The following is a 16586-nucleotide window of genomic DNA, read 5'->3' on the forward strand; positions in this document are numbered from 1 at the left end:
TCGAACAGTGAATAAACTAACATGGTTGGAGCAGAGGTCATTGAGTAAGAGGAGTGGAAAGTAGGGTTGACAGGTTCAGAGGAGGTTAGATGAAAAAGGATCTTAAATGCAGAGCTAAGATATTTGGTATCCTTTTGCTAATGGGTTAAAGTCATTGAAGGCTTTTCAGCTGAAACTATGTTCAGAGTGGTGTTTAGGAAGAGTAATTTGGGTAGTTTAGAATGCAGAGACCAGCAAGTAGAAAGTCAGTTAGCCTGTCCTGGTGATTCAGACCCAAGGTGATAAAGACTTGATTTGGGCAATGGCAATGGAAAGGAAGGATAGATTCAAAGAAAGGAACTGGATTTAGTAGTACCTGATGGGAGACATAAGTAAGACAAGACAAGACAAGTAGATAAAATGTACTGGGGACAAACTGCAGACGAGGGCTGAAGATGGTTCACTTTAGGAAAGGCCCGCATGTAAAGGTGGGAGGAAAGGAACTAATAAAGGGGGATTGGGAGCTGACTTGTAGGTAGATTTCTCTGTGTGTATGTCATACAGCTTTGAAACAATGGTATACGTTATTTGAATTAATTGATTTGACAGTTTTCTGATCATATATTTTGTACCGAAGTACAAGATAATTTTGATTTCAGATCTTAGTCTCAACCAAAATTTGACTTGTGGAGACAGTTGTTAAAGTCAGAGAAGTCTTTTTCTTTCGGTACTTGCTCTGTAACTAACAAATAAGCTTTAACATTTAAAGAGGTATAAAACAAAGTTGATTGTTTTTTGATCTCAAACTTTTCCAGGGCTGTAGCTTAGGGAATTTTTAGTATGTAGGTTTTTCTCATGCCTCACAAAGTGCTGTTGGAGAGTGATGCCCTCCTCCAGAACATGCTCTTCAGCCGTGTAGCTGACCATCTGCTGTCCACAGTGCTCCTTGTCGCTCATAGGCCAGCTCTCCTTATTGTGCTCTGATTACTGCCACTTCCACAGTTCATCCTGTTAGAAACTGGTTCGGAGGTATACTGGTGTTTGCTCAGACTCTGGGCTCCTCATCCTGTTCGGCTGAACATCATGATGATCCATGCTACCAAAGTAACATGAAAACATATGTTCTGCTCCACCAGAGGAGTGTTTTCAGGGTGCAGTTGCACAGGCCAGGAGCAGGTCTTCAGAAGAGTTGCTTTTTCTGTGGAGACTGGCAGGGTGTGCTATCGTCAGGTAGCTCAGGGAATGATGATCACAGGTGAGTATACAGAGCGATAAAATGGGAATATCACTAAACTAAGGTGACCAGAATTAAAGTAGTTTCTGTTATCTCAATGAAATTTTTTTAGAGTGGAAGGTCAGATGCTAATAAAATTTGTTTCTTTTTGATAATCTGTAGTTAGAAACCTCTAAGGCGGTGTTACACGTAGGTGCTTTAAACAGTTTAATTAAAATGAAAGCTAGCAAAGGCATAGATGAAATGTCCTCATCTGAAATTAAAACTCTCACATCTTTGATTTTCATTTAATCATTATTTAGGGTATTTGGAGGGTAGGAGAAGTTAAAGGTGAGACCACAAGTTGGTTCTGGGTGGGCATATCTAGGGGACAGTTGGTAGGGAATTTTTTTGTGTGGTTGAAAGTGAAATATTAGTATTTCATTACTGGGATTAGAAGTAATCGCTTTGGTTAGAGAAAGCTGAAAATGACTAATATCCTTCACTAGTCTACTAGAATGTTCCTAGGTTATAGTTTGCTGCTTTTAGAATAAAAGCTTAGTCATGCTAATCCCTGGTGTGTGAGATTGCGACCTACTTACTGCAGCCATCTTAGAGGGCAGACCGATGATGACTTAGTCATTCTGGGTAGTTTTTTTGTTCATCTAGCATTATTTCCTCCACCACTTTCAGGGTCATGTCGGTGCTATCCACATATTTCTGTACCTGATGGGAAGAATTCTTACTTAACCATTCCCTCGGCCTTTGCCTTTCTATATGCTTGCCTTCATCTTGTGCAGAGGAAGGTCCCTGGTTTATAATCTCCTGGGGCAGCCAGGTTGACTTCCCTAAAACACTAATAAGCACAAGCTATAGCAGTTACAGAGAACGGCTTGTACCACTGTTCTGAAGGCAGCCGTGTGTATGACCAGTACTTGTAGCTATCCCGCGTAGATGCCGCATAGAATTCCGTCTTTATGACTGGGGATAGTGATTTGTATGAATAACCGATAGAGTACCAGTTAATAGTCTACCTTTTTTGGATATGTTCATAGCTAAGACTTGATTTCCACTTTCTTCATTGCTAATTTAGTTTATCGGTAGAATATGTCAGGCCTTTCTCACAGTTTCCATTTGATTTTTAAAATCAGTAGACATAGGAACTATTTAAACCATATTAAATTGCTAATCTAGATTATAAGCTATGCAGTCACATTACTTGAGTTCTTACGTAGTTAGATTTCCTTAATTTGGGGAGCAGTGTCTAAAACTGATTTCTAATGAGTTTTGTTCTAGAGTGATGTTATACTGACGCTCTAGTATGTGTTCAACTGCAGTAGATAGTTGGCATTTCCACCGTTTCATAAGAAACTACTCATTGCAGGGCTAATTTGTGAATTTAGTAAATTGATTTCTTAAAAAATGATTTTCTGTTTGTCTGTAAGCTGTATCCTTAAAAATAATAGTGCTTATCTTATTGGTAGAAGTTACTACCTTAGTATTTTCATTTTCTGGAGCATTAGTCTGTTGAAACTAAGTCCACTTTAAGCTCAGCTTTTACTGCACTAATAAGATGTCTTATTAGATGGAAGTCTGATTGAGAACTATAATTTTGTAGAGAGGTTTTTATTCATATTTGAGGTATATCAAATAGGTTATCAGAATCTTGTTGACCGTAACTGGAATTTCTGATTATAAGGACTAAATGGCTATTCTAGCTTAATCTTCATTGTAGTTGTATAAGTGACATAATGGAATAATCTTTACCAAGTTTTCAAATTAATTTGGGTCTTTAATTCGTTATTTCTTATGTAGTGTAATAGATTAATCATGAAAATATTTTCTGGTTCGATTTTAAGAGTCCATGCAATATAACTTACATAAGTATAGAACTTACCATTTTAGGGGCGCCTGGGTGGCGCTGTCGGTTAAGCGTCCGACTTCAGCCAGGTCACGATCTCGCGGTCCGTGAGTTCGAGCTCCGCGTCAGGCTCTGGGCTGATGGCTCAGAGCCTGGAGCCTGTTTCCGATTCTGTGTCTCCCTCTCTCTCTGCCCCTCCCCCGTTCATGCTCTGTCTCTCTCTGTCCCAAAAATAAATTAAAAAAAAGTTGAAAAAAAAAAAAAGAACTTACCATTTTATTGTGTCTGCAAATGAAACTTATGTTCTTTACTATTCAACTGATAAAGTATTTTGTTGTGAGAAAGTTACTTTGTTCAGTGTGCATATATGTTAATTCATGTTTGAGAGTTTTAAAAAATGGCATTGCAATTTCTGGTTGTTTGAATCATCAAGGAAATACATAGAGATTTTTGTAATGAAGTAGAATTGCAGAGATATAGTAGATTTATTTCTAACTGGGTTTGGAGAATCACAGCTTCACAGAAGAGGTGACATTTTACTTGGGCTTGGAGGCTTTAATAATCTTACGACAGGCAGGATATTGCCTATGTTCATGCTTCCATCTGGAAAGACATGGCTAAAAGTCAAAGGTACATGGCGTATTTCTGGTGACACTGAGTTTGGAACGTGGGGTACCAAGGCTGGTGGAGAAACGGATTTTTGAAAATAACCATAAACAAATGGAAGGTCTTTGATGTGTTCCTGGGGGAGATGAAGCTATTTTTGTCAGCATTGAGGAGCCTGAACATTTAGCACTTGGTGTCAGATGTGTGGCTGAGGGGTGAGGCACCGAAGCATCGTCAAGTGGCTTTCTAGTTTGGTGGATTAGGCGCTGGGTGGACGGCAGTGGGGCCACAACAGAGGACGATATGAGATGGGGTTTGGGGTGCAAGTTTGTGGTGGGCAGAGATGGCTCAAGTTTTGAACCATCTTGAGGATTATGTGCGGTTTGTTTGTCATACTGAGCATATTTGGAAATCTGGTTAGAATGAGAGTGGAGGTTTACTTCTGTGTAATCCTGTATTCTTTCCTTTCCTGTGTTCTAGTTGTTGTCTGAGTTTGTTCTACTCCGTTATGTCCTAGTTGTTACTGGTTGTTACCTCCATCTGTAGACTGAATTTTATAACTTGAATTGTGTTTCAAGAATACTTGAATTCTGTGATTGTCGGAAAAAAAATGCCGATATGATCTTCATTTGTCTTGAAGTGAGTGGTGGCACAGAATTTGTGACAAAGTGCGGCGTGCTGGTTTGGATTTGACCCAGAGAAAAGTTTTGCTCTTCCAGGGCAGTATTTTGTAGCTTGGTTTCCCACACAAAATTCCCTTTTGTTTTCCTTTTCAATTATTTTTCTTTTATTGTGGTCCGTTAGTACAAGGTTAAGTTCTAAATAGGACATGTTGGCTTTTTTTGAGAAATAATTTAGAATTCTTACAGTTCTCTTCTGGTAACCTGTCTATGCTGACTTTAATAGTTGATTTTAGCACGTTTGGCTCAGAAAATTTATTAGGTAAAACTGGGGCATTTTTCCTATAAAATTTTTCTTCTAGATCAATGCCACACAGCAAAAAACTTTTTTAGGAAACACTAGTTTAGTTTAGCTTTCTATATAATTTTGGCACTTTTATAATTTTCCAGCTTTGATAATATTTTCTTAGGAGAAGTTATCTTTTTTTTTTTTTTTTTTTAGTTTATTTTGAGAGAGAGAGAGAGGGCGGGCGGGGTAGAAGGAGAGAGAGAATCCCAAACGGGCTCTGTGCTGACAGTGCAAGCCCTATGTGAGGCTTGAACTCATGAACTGTGAGATCATGACCTGAGCCCAAATCAAGAGTTGGATGCTTAACCGACTGAGCCACCCAGGCGACCTGAGAAGTTATTCTTGATAAGCTTCTCCAAGGTAGGAGTTTGGGTAAAAAAGTTCATGTCAACAATGTTCACACCATTTGCAAATGTTTGCCTCAGTTTCCTCCTTTTAGGGAGCATTTAAATACTATCAGAATTCAGTATTTTTTTTTCTATTTTAATGTTGTGAGTTCAGATGGGTAGCCCAAAGGGTATATGGATTCCAAGTGTTTTCTGCTTTTTTGTTTGTTTGTTTTTTTGTATGTGTGTTTTTAACAAGGATTGTTGACTTCAGAAGAATGTGTTCTGAAGTTCTGATTACTGCTGACATTGTGTATATGTAATACTTACAAGAAAAAGCATTTCAAAAGTCAGTTTGGAAGTAGTTTGTAATGTTGAAGACCTTTGTGGCATGTGTATTGTGCTCTGCATGCAGTTTGTACCCGGATTCTGACAGTGGCTCTGGAGTGAGTGACCAGTGGGATAATCTGCAGTAACATCTGCAGATGTTACTCCAGCGGTGTACCTAGTGGAGTGTGACACTAGATGAAGCGTTGTCTCTTCTTACAGGGAAGTTGTGAAGTTCCTTTAAAACTTTACCATTTCTTTGAAAAAAATAAACATATTGGGAGAGAAAAGAAGATGCGTGGAGATCTAAATACTGTTATCTTTTGTACAATTGATGTTATCTTTCTTCTAGTCCAAGTGGTAAGAAGTTCAGAAGCAAACCTCAGTTGGCAAGGTACCTGGGAAATACTGTTGACCTCAGCAGTTTTGACTTCAGAACTGGAAAGATGATGCCTAGTAAATTACAGAAGAACAAACAGAGACTGCGGAATGATCCTCTCAATCAAAATAAGGTTGGTTAATTTACTTAGAGCATGTGTATCCTATTTCAAAAGCTTTCCACAAAGTATCTTACATTGTAATTATGTCACTAGAATTTTGGCTGTGTCTGAATGTCTTAGTCTACCCTGCCCTGGCAAAGCATTTTGACTTATAAATCTGATTAATTTATGGTAGTTGGCAGTACTTTGCAGAAGTAAATTAATTGTGCACAGTTGAAAACAATATTTCAGTATCTCTCAAACATCACATTTTTGGCCCATTGGGACTTTTTACAAAAGATTTCTGTGTTGATGTTAATTGTCTCATTTTTTTTTTCCTTAAAATAGTTGCTGTTGCCCAAAGAGAGGCAAAATTTTAATGTGGCAAGTATCCTTACCACATAGTTTATGCTTACCTATCAATTTTTGGGATTAGGATTTGAGAAAGGGTAGTTTTTATTTTGACTTTTGATGATGAGGAGGAGAAGGACTTGTAGCAATAATATTCTCATCCGGATAGGATGATTGGATTTCTTTCCATTAGCTCTTATTTTTATTGAGCTGCTTGTTTGATGGTTTATTGTGTAGGAATTTAAACAAGTAGAGTTTGAGTTATTATGCTAATTTAATTGCATTACAGCATCCAATATCTTTGCTAAGAAAGCTTCCCTCCCCACCCCTGCCCCAAGGGCGGCTAATCTTACGTAACCATTTTGTCACAATTTTTCTTCCTCTAAACTTCAGAGATACATGTATGTGTATTGCCACCACTATCGTCTCACACTGACTGTGAACATAGTGGTGGGAAAAGCAAGGGCTTTTCTTCCAGGGTATATATAACCTTGCTACAGTCAGTCGCATGTCACTTGGGAGTCTAGCATTCACTGTAAGAACCCCGAGGCGGTGTGTAGAATGAGACAGGCTTTGGAACCAGGCAGGCTCTGCCACTTATTAGCTCAGGCAGTCATGGGGTGACTCTTTTAACTTCGCATGGCCTCAGATTTCTCATTTGTGAAAGTAAGGTAGTGCACTCTTTCCCTTAGCATTACTGCGAGGAGTAAATAGGAATTAATATGAAAACCCTAATAAAGTGTTTGACCCATGTGAGTTCCTTTCTTTTCCGCATCGCACCCTCCTAAGCTCCAAGCTTCCTCGGTGAACAGTGTTGCTTGGTGGCCAGTGTGGGAAACTCTTTGACCGAAGATCTCTTCCTCTGTACCTTTTTACTTTTCCTGAAAGGCTATGGGTCTCTGCTTCGTAGCTCTCTTTATTCAGAATTCAGCCGAATAGTTTGTTTATAATAGTTTAATTTCCAAAAATTGGTATGGGGGTCAGAGTGCATTCCTCATCTGTTGCATTGGTCACCATGCATTGATGTCCATAGGGGCATTGTCAAGTACCATGTTTAGATAGGCAGAATGGGAAGGGAAAGCTGAAATTGCTTTCTCTATTGCTTAATTGTGGGGTTACTTTGGGTTGATAGTTACAAAAGTGTTAAGGGTAAAAAAGATAGTGGTAGTACAGGGAGCTCAGATTACCGAAAGTGAGTGTAGTGTGTATAGGTGAAGCTCTGTGATTCAGCTTAAGAGAACCTTTATTCTGGGTTAATTTTGCCGCTTGAATGTACAGAGGAATATTAAGATTTATTTTTCTAAAACTGCTTTAAAAAAACAAAAACAACTCTAACCACATTGCTGGGTACCTGTCAAAAGGGCTCAAATATTTGTGAAATGAATGGAATATTTTCAAACTGCCCTATTGTTATCAGAATCACAGTTAAGCTACAGTAAGTGTAATATGAAGATTTATACCTGATAGTTACGATTCACTAAAAACCAAAAACTAATTCGTCTCTTTAGTTTGTGTGCACCTTTATGCTCTAGCTGCGCTGGACTGCTCATCCTCCTGCACCATGGCATGTGCTTTCGAGATTCTGCTTGCGCATGTGCTGTTTCCTCTGCTTGGAATGCGCTTCCCCCCTTCCCCTCCATCTGGTGAACTCCTGCTCATCCAAGGCCCAGCTCCATTGTCTCCACCTCTGTGAAGCCCGCCCCTGCATTCATCAGGCAGGACCAGTCCCTTCTTCCATAATGCCTCCCTGGTGCTTTGCCATTGTATTTGTGATTGTTTGTCTGCTTCAACTAGACTGTGAGCTCCATGAGGGCAGGGACTGTCTTTTTCTTTCTTTTTCTTTTCTTTTTTTTTTTTTTTTTTGTATAGGTAGTCCAAAGCCTAGCACACGGTAGGTACTTTTAATAAATGTTTGCTTCATGTTTATTTGATTTAATATTCACCTCATTCCGGAAGTTTATAGTGGTCATAAACATTGAATAAATTAATATGCCGTACATTATTTTGGAACTACCTTTCATTGTCATTGTTTTCTGAAGTTTCTCTTTGAATTTTGGGGGGCATAGTCTTACTTTTGCACCTGATTTTCTTTTTAATTAAGCATTCAGAAAATTGACTTTTGCAGTTTTAAAAATAGGCTTTCTTTTGGAGTCATGCCAACACTGAATATCTCTATAAAGCAGAAAGTGTATTTGTGGCTAATAATGTATTACGTCTTTTTAAAAAATAATATGGTATAGAGAATGCTGGGAAATTTAAATTAGTAAACAGGAATGTTAGGTAGTTTTGCTGTATAGTTATAAACTTGGCTGAAGTATGTTATTAATTGTGTTGTTTTTGAGGTTTTTAAAAACCCTTGAAAGAATTTGAAATGTTATTAACAAAATAAACTTTGAAACAGGTTAAATTGCAGTTCATAATGACCGATTATATACTGAGATCTTAATATATTTTCCATATCAAAAGTGCGTTTACTGAGTGCTAATACTTCAGGTATGGTTGGGAAGATATCTTTTGAAGATCTTTGCAAAGTGGTAATCATTTTAGGATGAGTGGGTACAGTGGAGTGGGCATTGTCTTTTGTATTTACTACTATTTTTGCAGTACCTATTCTTGCTTGTCTCAATCACAATCTTAACCTTACCCTGAAAATCTTTTCCATTGCCTATTACATTGTACCTTACTGATTTGGTACTACCATAATTTTTTCCAGTCACTAGTTCTGTCTTTCTAGCTGATAAAGTAGAGCTATCAAGTGGTTGCTGAAGACACTCCATTAAGTTAATAGAAAAAGACTAAACGAAGATTTGGAAGTCATCAAAACAGAGTTTGAAGGGAGGAATAGCTTTCTCAATGCTTACTCAAAGGGAGAAGTTACAGTTAGGTAATGATGGAAATGTCGTAGCCACTAGCCACATGTGGCTGGCCAGTGAGTAGTTGGAATATGGCTAGTGAGACTGAATAACTGATTTTTAGTTCTTGAAAGGGTAAGTTTCTTTGAAAAAGTAATTGGAAAAACTAGGATTGGATAAAAAGAGCACAGTGGTTCTGTGCACAAAATATGTTTTGGGAACTCCAGTAGTTGGGTTTTGTTGCTAGAAATTCCTTTTACTTCAGTGTTTCAGATGTGTGAATATTAAACTGAATTCCTGTGGTTCTAGCTCTTAACACTAAAATGTGTATAAATTAAAGCAACAAAACTAATAAAGTCCAAGTTCCCCAACATGAATGTGCCATATGATGTATTTTTATAAAATGCTTACAATGTGAATATGGTATAGAACAAGTTACTTTTTAGGTTGGCTGGGTGTGCTTACCTTGGAAAGACTCAGTTCTTTCATCACATTTCTCTAGTCACACAAATTTGATAATTTGGAAATAAACAACATTAGATTGTCTTGAGTGGAATCAATTGTGTGAGTTTGCCATTATTCATTTTTCATGAATTATGTTGGTTTATGGTAGTGTGCTTGTGATTTTATCAACATGACCTTGGATTCTGTATGGCTGTATCCTAGGTATGTAACCAAATGATCTAGAATGTGCTTGTTTTACTTATCCTCAACAAAATAATAAAAATTCTTGTAGAGAGCTAATACATCTTGGGGGCAGTATCTGCAGTTTGAGAAGCACAAGTGAACAGGTGGTGATGGTGGGAATCAGATTGGGTACTGGACAGAATGGGTACAGGGGGAGAATGAATTTGGGAAAAGATGAAACTGGAAGTAGGGATAGTGGTTTAGGCTGTTGTAGTCTAGAAAAGTAATGATGGCTTGAACTAATGCTGTAGCAGGAGGTATGGAAAGGTGTTAGAGTCAATCAAGAGATATAAGTACATTTAAGTACTGATGATTGTAGAGAGACAGAACCATTGATGCATGCTACAGTTCTGGCTTGAGTCACTGGGGTGGAGGTCGATAAAGAATAGGGGAAGAAGATCAAGTTTGGGGATGGGGTGAGGAAGACTAAGTTGCAATAGTTTTGTTACTTGGACTTCTGAAAGGATCTGGTGCAGCCCCAGGAACTCCCAGGTCATGCTTTGAGAACTCCTGTCATTGGGGTTTGTCATAACTTACTAGGATAGCCTAACAAAGGGGCAAATAGAAGAAAATTACCTTGTCACACCATTGGTAGTGAATAAATGAATAAATTAGTTTCATGGAGAGTAAGAAGGAACTTCCAGAAAAGTAGTAGGAGAATCAAGAAATTGTGTTATAAAAGCCTAGGAAAGAAAATTTACTTTGTAGTATCCATTGGATTTCCAAGTTAGAAGGCATCTGGTGACCAGTTGTGAGGGACCAGAAGTCTTTCTTAGAATGCCAGAAAGTTTCTGGGAAATGAGAAATTAGAAGCAAAATGTATCCTGCTGTTTTAAAGGTTTTACAGTTTTGATTTATTATTTGATTGGGTAATTTGTACACAGGGGGAAAGGATAGTCGATAAAAAAAGCCTCCCTCCCTCTACAGCCTCTCATGTGCAGTCCTCTTCCTGAGAGGAAACTGCTGTTAGTTTTGTCATGTGTCCTTCCAGAACTTCTGTGCATTTACAAACATGTATGTACAGTATATATTTTTACACCTCTAACCATAAAAATGCTTAGATTACTTTTATGGAGATTGAATGAGAGGTAGAGGAGAGGAAAATATTCAGAAGAGAATGCATGACCAAGGAACACTATCATTATTGTTATTTTTCTTTTAATGGATAAAAGTGGCCAAGAGAGAACCAGTAGAGAGGCAGGTGTCCAGTCTAAGAGTCCATGCTTCAGGAGGCCCTCCAGGAACCTTTGAACTAAGTGCAGCATTTTCTGTTATGCATTTTTTGTGAGGAGAGAGTCTATTTATCAAATTCTAAAGGAAAATGTAGCTGACAAAGCTAATAACCACTGTTTAGAAGCAAGAGAAGAAGCAAAGCCTTGGCAGAAGATATGAGGGACCAACTCACTTGCTCTATCTCAAGTTAGGACTTTGTTGAAGAAATTGGGGATTTTTCAGTTATTGAAAGTAGTCCTGTAGTGGACTGACTTATTTATGTCCTCAGGACTGACTTATTTATGTCCTCAGGACTCCTGTGGTAGGATCATTCTGATTACCAGCTCCTGATAGAGCATACTATATGGTAAGAACTGCCCCTTGGGTTCTTTGTAGAATCTCTCCATCCACACTGAAAACAGAGACCTCTAATTCTTTATTCCTGGTCTTATAGAGAAAGTAACTAAAATCTTTCCCAAAGATGCTAGTGTCCTCTTCGTCAGTGTATTAAGCACTTGTTGGCATGGAGTTTCTTCTGGTATCTTTCTAGTGGATATAGTTGGGAGTGAAGAGGGGCAGTGAGCAGATCATAGGTGATAAATTAGCATTGCTAGGCCTTGAAGTTCTTATAAGGGATTACTGGCATCTCCCTTAAGTGTAGGCCACTGTTGAGTCCAGTTTCTGCTAATTTGAAATGAAATGGACAAAAGTGGAAGTAGAGAGCAAGTAGTTATTCTAGTAGTCTGTTGATAAATGATGATGGCCTAGACACGTGGTGGTGGAGAGAAGCAGACAGTTTTTAGATCTGTTTTGAATGTAGAATTTACAGGATTTGCTAATGATTGGGTATGGAAGATGACAGAAAAGACTCAAGTGTGAGACCTTCTTTTTTAGATGAGTGGGTGGATTGGGTTACCATTCACTGCGATCACCTTAGGAAATAATTTGTATGGGTCAATAAAATAAATTTTGAACATGCAAGGTTTGAGGTGCTTATTAAACATCCGGATGGAGATGTCACATATGCAGTTGCTATGCCAAATTGTGAGGTCTCACCTGGAAAGTCATTAGCACTTAGGCAGTATTCCAAGTAATGGGACTAAAAGAGATTGCCCAGACAAAAAGATCCAGAACCAAGCTCTGAGCAAATCCAATAACTAAAACTTGGTTACAGCAGAAGGAATCAGCAAAGTGAATTGAGAAAGAATGGCTAGTACGGTAGGAGAGACATGGGAGAGGAGAATGTTTCAAAAAGAAGAGTGAGTGGTCAGTTGTATTGATGCCTATGATGGGTTGAGTGGAGGGAAACAGAAATTTCCCTTGAATTTGGCAATATGAAGGTAAATTAATAACCTTGATTTTCAGTGGCAACAGAAGCCAGGTTGGACAGAGTTAAAAGTGAGTGAGAGATAAAATTAAGATGGACAAATCTTTTGGTAATTTTTTTTGGATAGAGAAGAGAATCACTAGATGGTAGGTGAAAGAGATGATTTGGTTAAACTCCCACCTTAAAGACTTTGAAAAGTTTAATAATAGGGTCTGTAGCAAAGTGGAAAAATCACAGACATCAAACAAGCACATTCGCAGGATGATGATGATGAAGAAGAAGAAGAAGAAGAAGAAGAAGAAGAAGAAGAAGAAGAACAACAACAACAACAACCACCACCACCACTACCATGAAACCTGTACTGTGTAGGGAGGAATGTGAAAGGGGTTAAAGAGCAGTGAGAAACCAAGAGAGTCAATGGATGGGAGTCAAAGAATGCAGAGGGCAGTTCTGAGAAAGTGAGCTGCAAGGATAGGAAGTAGGAATTGGGAGACTTGGATGCTTGATTGAGATACTGGAGATGGTGTAGTTACTAGTGTAGACAAGCCTGTGACTATAATGTTAGGTGAGTGAGGTTGGGCAGAGGAATAATAGGTCAAAGGACTCAGGATATTGGGTAGTTATCCACATGGTTTTTGAGGTCTCCCAGAATGAGGACAAGAGTTGGGATGGAGAAGAAGACTGAAATGGAAGCTAAAGTCTAGTGAATGAAGGAGAAAGGGAGCAGGGGTAGAGGGTAGTATAGCCAGATATATGAACTTCAAAGGAACTAGTGTTTTTGAAGGATCAAAAGTGGAGAAATTATTTGAGAAAAATGGGAGAAAGGAGAAAACCTATGCCACCTCTTGGCCCTTAGATATGCAGTAGAGAGGGAGAGACGTAGGAAGGGTGGGAGGAGAGGGAGGGAAAGAGAAGTTTCATGTGAGAGGACTTGAGGCCATCAAAGGATGGCCAAGTCAGTGAATGCAGGAACTGGAGAGAACGTTTAGAGAAAATATTGAGGATATAGGAAAGTGGCCCGTCATTCAAGAGTGTATGCTATGAGGATTGGGTCTGGGATGGGTCAAAAAAGTTTGAAAGCCACTGAACCGTGGGGTAGATGAGTGGGTGTGCAGAATATTACGGGGACGAGTGGTGGGTGATAGTGTATGATCTGAGAGACTTGACTGGTTATTACTGAGGAATGTAATATGTGGTGGTATTAATTTTGGTAATTGTTAGAGCAGAGTACACAGTTGAAACATTATGGTCTGGACTCTGGGCTGACTTTGTGACTCAGGAAGACACTGGCCACATCCCACCTATAAGCATAATTTAAATAGTAATAGATGGAGTAAGTCTAGGGGCCATTTCTCTTACATTGATGATTTCAAGGCAGATAATATAGATAATTTTATTCTTAAAAAATTTTTTTAATGTTTACTTTTGAGAGAGAGAAAGAGAACAAGTGGGGGCGGGGCAGAAAGACAGGGGGACAGAGGATCCACACTGGGCTCCGTGCTGACAGCAGGGAACCCAGTGCGGGGCCTGAACTCACCGCAGGATCATATCCTGAGCTGAAGTCAGAAGCTTAATCAACTGAGCCACCTGGGTGCCCCAGGTGACTTCATTCTTTGCATAATAATTTTGAGATGGACGTTGTAGATAGCAATGAATGATAGTATTTTCTACCTGTTTAGCACCTTTGAGTTTAAAGCAGAAAATGAGACTATTGAAGGCTCAGGTCTGCGTAACATAAGATTTTACGTGTAACAGACATTTTATGCATCCATTTATTCCACAGAAAACTTTTAGCACATTATATGCTTAGGCATTATCGCAGACTCTGAAAAATATGGTAAAGGAAGTTTCTGTGCTCATGGAACTTTAATTCTAGTGGTATGACAAACTAATACACAGTTTAAATATCAAGTGCTGTACTGTGAATTAATTAACAGTGGTTGAGACTGACTGGGTGGCTGTTCAGGCTGAGCAATCAGGGAAGTTTTCTCCAAGAGGAGGATTTTGCAGCTGAGATCTGAATGATTAAGAGTGAGCTATACAAAAACCACAAGGAAAAGCATACCATGTAAAGGGAGTAGCCAGTGCAAAATCCCTAAGGCAGGATACATTAAGCCTGTGAGAGCAGAGTAGGCCACTGTGGCTGGAGTTTAGTGAGAGAGGGGAAGGCATCCTAGGTGAGGTCAAGGCAGCAGACAACCTAATCACGGCTTGTCAAGCTGGCATAAGGAATGGTATGGAATGCTATTTTCGGACTCCAGATAGGGAGCAATAGGATTGCTTTGGCTGCTGTGTGGAAAATGTAGAAGTGCAGAAGTGGGAGTCAGGGGCCAGTGCTCATTCAGGCAGGAATGATGGTGACGTGGACAGTGTTTGTTTAATGAGTGAATAAAGGAGGAAAGGATCAGAGCAAAGGCCTCTTTAGTCCTAGAACTGTTTAGTATTCTCTTGTTTAAAGCACTTCTAATTTTCTCATTGCAGGAACGTCCTTAATAATAGGTACCTATTTATCTTTTGCTAATTAATAACCTTTAGCTAATAAATGAAGATAAGGTATCAGTTAACAACATTGATCCATTTTTTTGGCTAATTTGAGCAGATACAATTGATCCTTAAACACAGGTTGGACTGTACAGGTCCACTTATATGCAGACTTTTCTTTGATAAATACAGTGCAATACTATACATGTATTTTCTTTTCCTTATGATTTTCTTAATAACATTTTCTTTAGCTTACTTTGTTGTAAGAATACAGTATGTAATACATACAACATAGAAAACATGTATTAATCAACTGTTTATGTTATCCATAGGACCTCTGGTCACAGGCCATAAGTAGTAAAGTTTTGGGGAAGTCAAAATTATATATATGTGTGTGTGTATATATATATATATATATATATATATATGTTATATATGTATATATATATGTGTATTTTCGACTGTGTGGCAGTTAGGTGCCCCTCACTCCCACATTATTCAAGGGTCATCTGTATTTAGATATTGATTGGATAAAGATTGCTAGGGAGCAAAAAGCGAACAGAAGAACTTTACATGTTAGCAAATAGACTTACTGATGAGAATAGTCTCTTCAGTATGATATTAGGTTTATGTTGTAAGTTAGTGCCTTCAGATCTATCCAAATATGATAGAACCTTTTGAGAGGGCTGGGCTTGGATTTCATGCTAATAATGAAGGTAGATTTGGAGTCATAGTAGCCTATGCTGTGGCTTTGGCAAGATTTATTTTGGATGCCCAGTTTTTTTTGTTGGCAATTGAGGTCTATTTCACTGAGTTTTATAGGCCCTGAAGAGTTCCCTGACATTGTAGACTGTAAGTCGGTAAGAGAATTAAGCCCTACAGCAAATGATTTGTGTGACTATCTCCACCATTCTCCCAAGGATGTGTATACAGTTAGTGCCAACCCAGATGTAAAGGAGATAATGAATTCCACACAGTACGTGGCCTAGTTTGAGTAGAGCTGCTCTTCAGTATTTGGTTGAAACTCATTTCTGTCTTTTGTTGTAAGTTCTTTAATGACCTCATATTAACTAAAACTGCAAGAAGTTATTTTTCAAGTAGAACTCCTCAAAACTTGTTTTCAGTGATGAATTTCAGTCCTCCACCTCTTCAATTAACTACAAGTATAAGTCCTTTTTAATGAGCTCAAAATGTAGTCTGTCTCCTCTTTTTAATATCTCATTGATCTCCTTAAAAAAGAATCTTGCTCTTGCAAATTATACTAAGTGGATTTTCAGTACAAAATCGTAGATCCCAGATATTTTTTCTTTATTTTTTGTAAAAGCCTATGAAGTTTGCAGAACTTTGTGAATGTATTTTTTAAAAACCCACTGAATTGTACACTTAAAAATGGTGAATTTTATGGTGTGTGAATTATATACCAGTTAAACGAAATCAAAGATTGTAAAGCAGTTTGCATTATTGGCTTTTGATTTTGTGGAAAGGCACAAAGTATAGGCTACTGTACATATTCTGGAACAAAATGAAATTATTTTTTTGATGATATTCTTGGTTTTCTCTAAATGTACCTCTCAGGCTCCCCTCTTTGTGAACCAGGGAATGGCTTTTCTCCTGAAAAAGCTTAATAGGTTTAAGTTCCTAATTTTCAGTAGCATGCTCAAAAACACATTAATGCTAATAATAGAAAGAGCAGGTATTTATTCAGAATTGACATACCAATGTGGCCATAAAACCTACAGCTATTTTGTTGTCTTCTCCCAGAACGTAAGCTCTGAGGCAGGGATTTTTGTGTTTTGATGATAACTGTATACCCAGCATACAGTCAGTGCCTGGCACGTAGTAGGCACTCAGTATTTGTTCAATGACTGGATGAAAGCAGCATTATACATGCATTATCTTGTGTGATCTTTGTAAGA

General features: G+C 38.4%; 1 protein-coding gene across 1 annotated transcript in view; it reads left to right on the plus strand.

Moving 5' to 3' along the window:
• Positions 1-16586, plus strand: part of MBD2 (methyl-CpG binding domain protein 2) — a 65993-nt gene that overhangs the window by 11127 nt on the left and 38280 nt on the right. The window contains exon 2 of the mRNA XM_030292427.1: positions 5634-5793. Coding sequence (XP_030148287.1) covers positions 5634-5793 — 160 coding nt within the window. The remainder of the gene's footprint in view (positions 1-5633; positions 5794-16586) is intronic.

The sequence above is a fragment of the Lynx canadensis genome, chromosome D3, assembly GCF_007474595.2.
Source record: "Lynx canadensis isolate LIC74 chromosome D3, mLynCan4.pri.v2, whole genome shotgun sequence".
NCBI lineage: Eukaryota > Metazoa > Chordata > Mammalia > Carnivora > Felidae > Lynx > Lynx canadensis.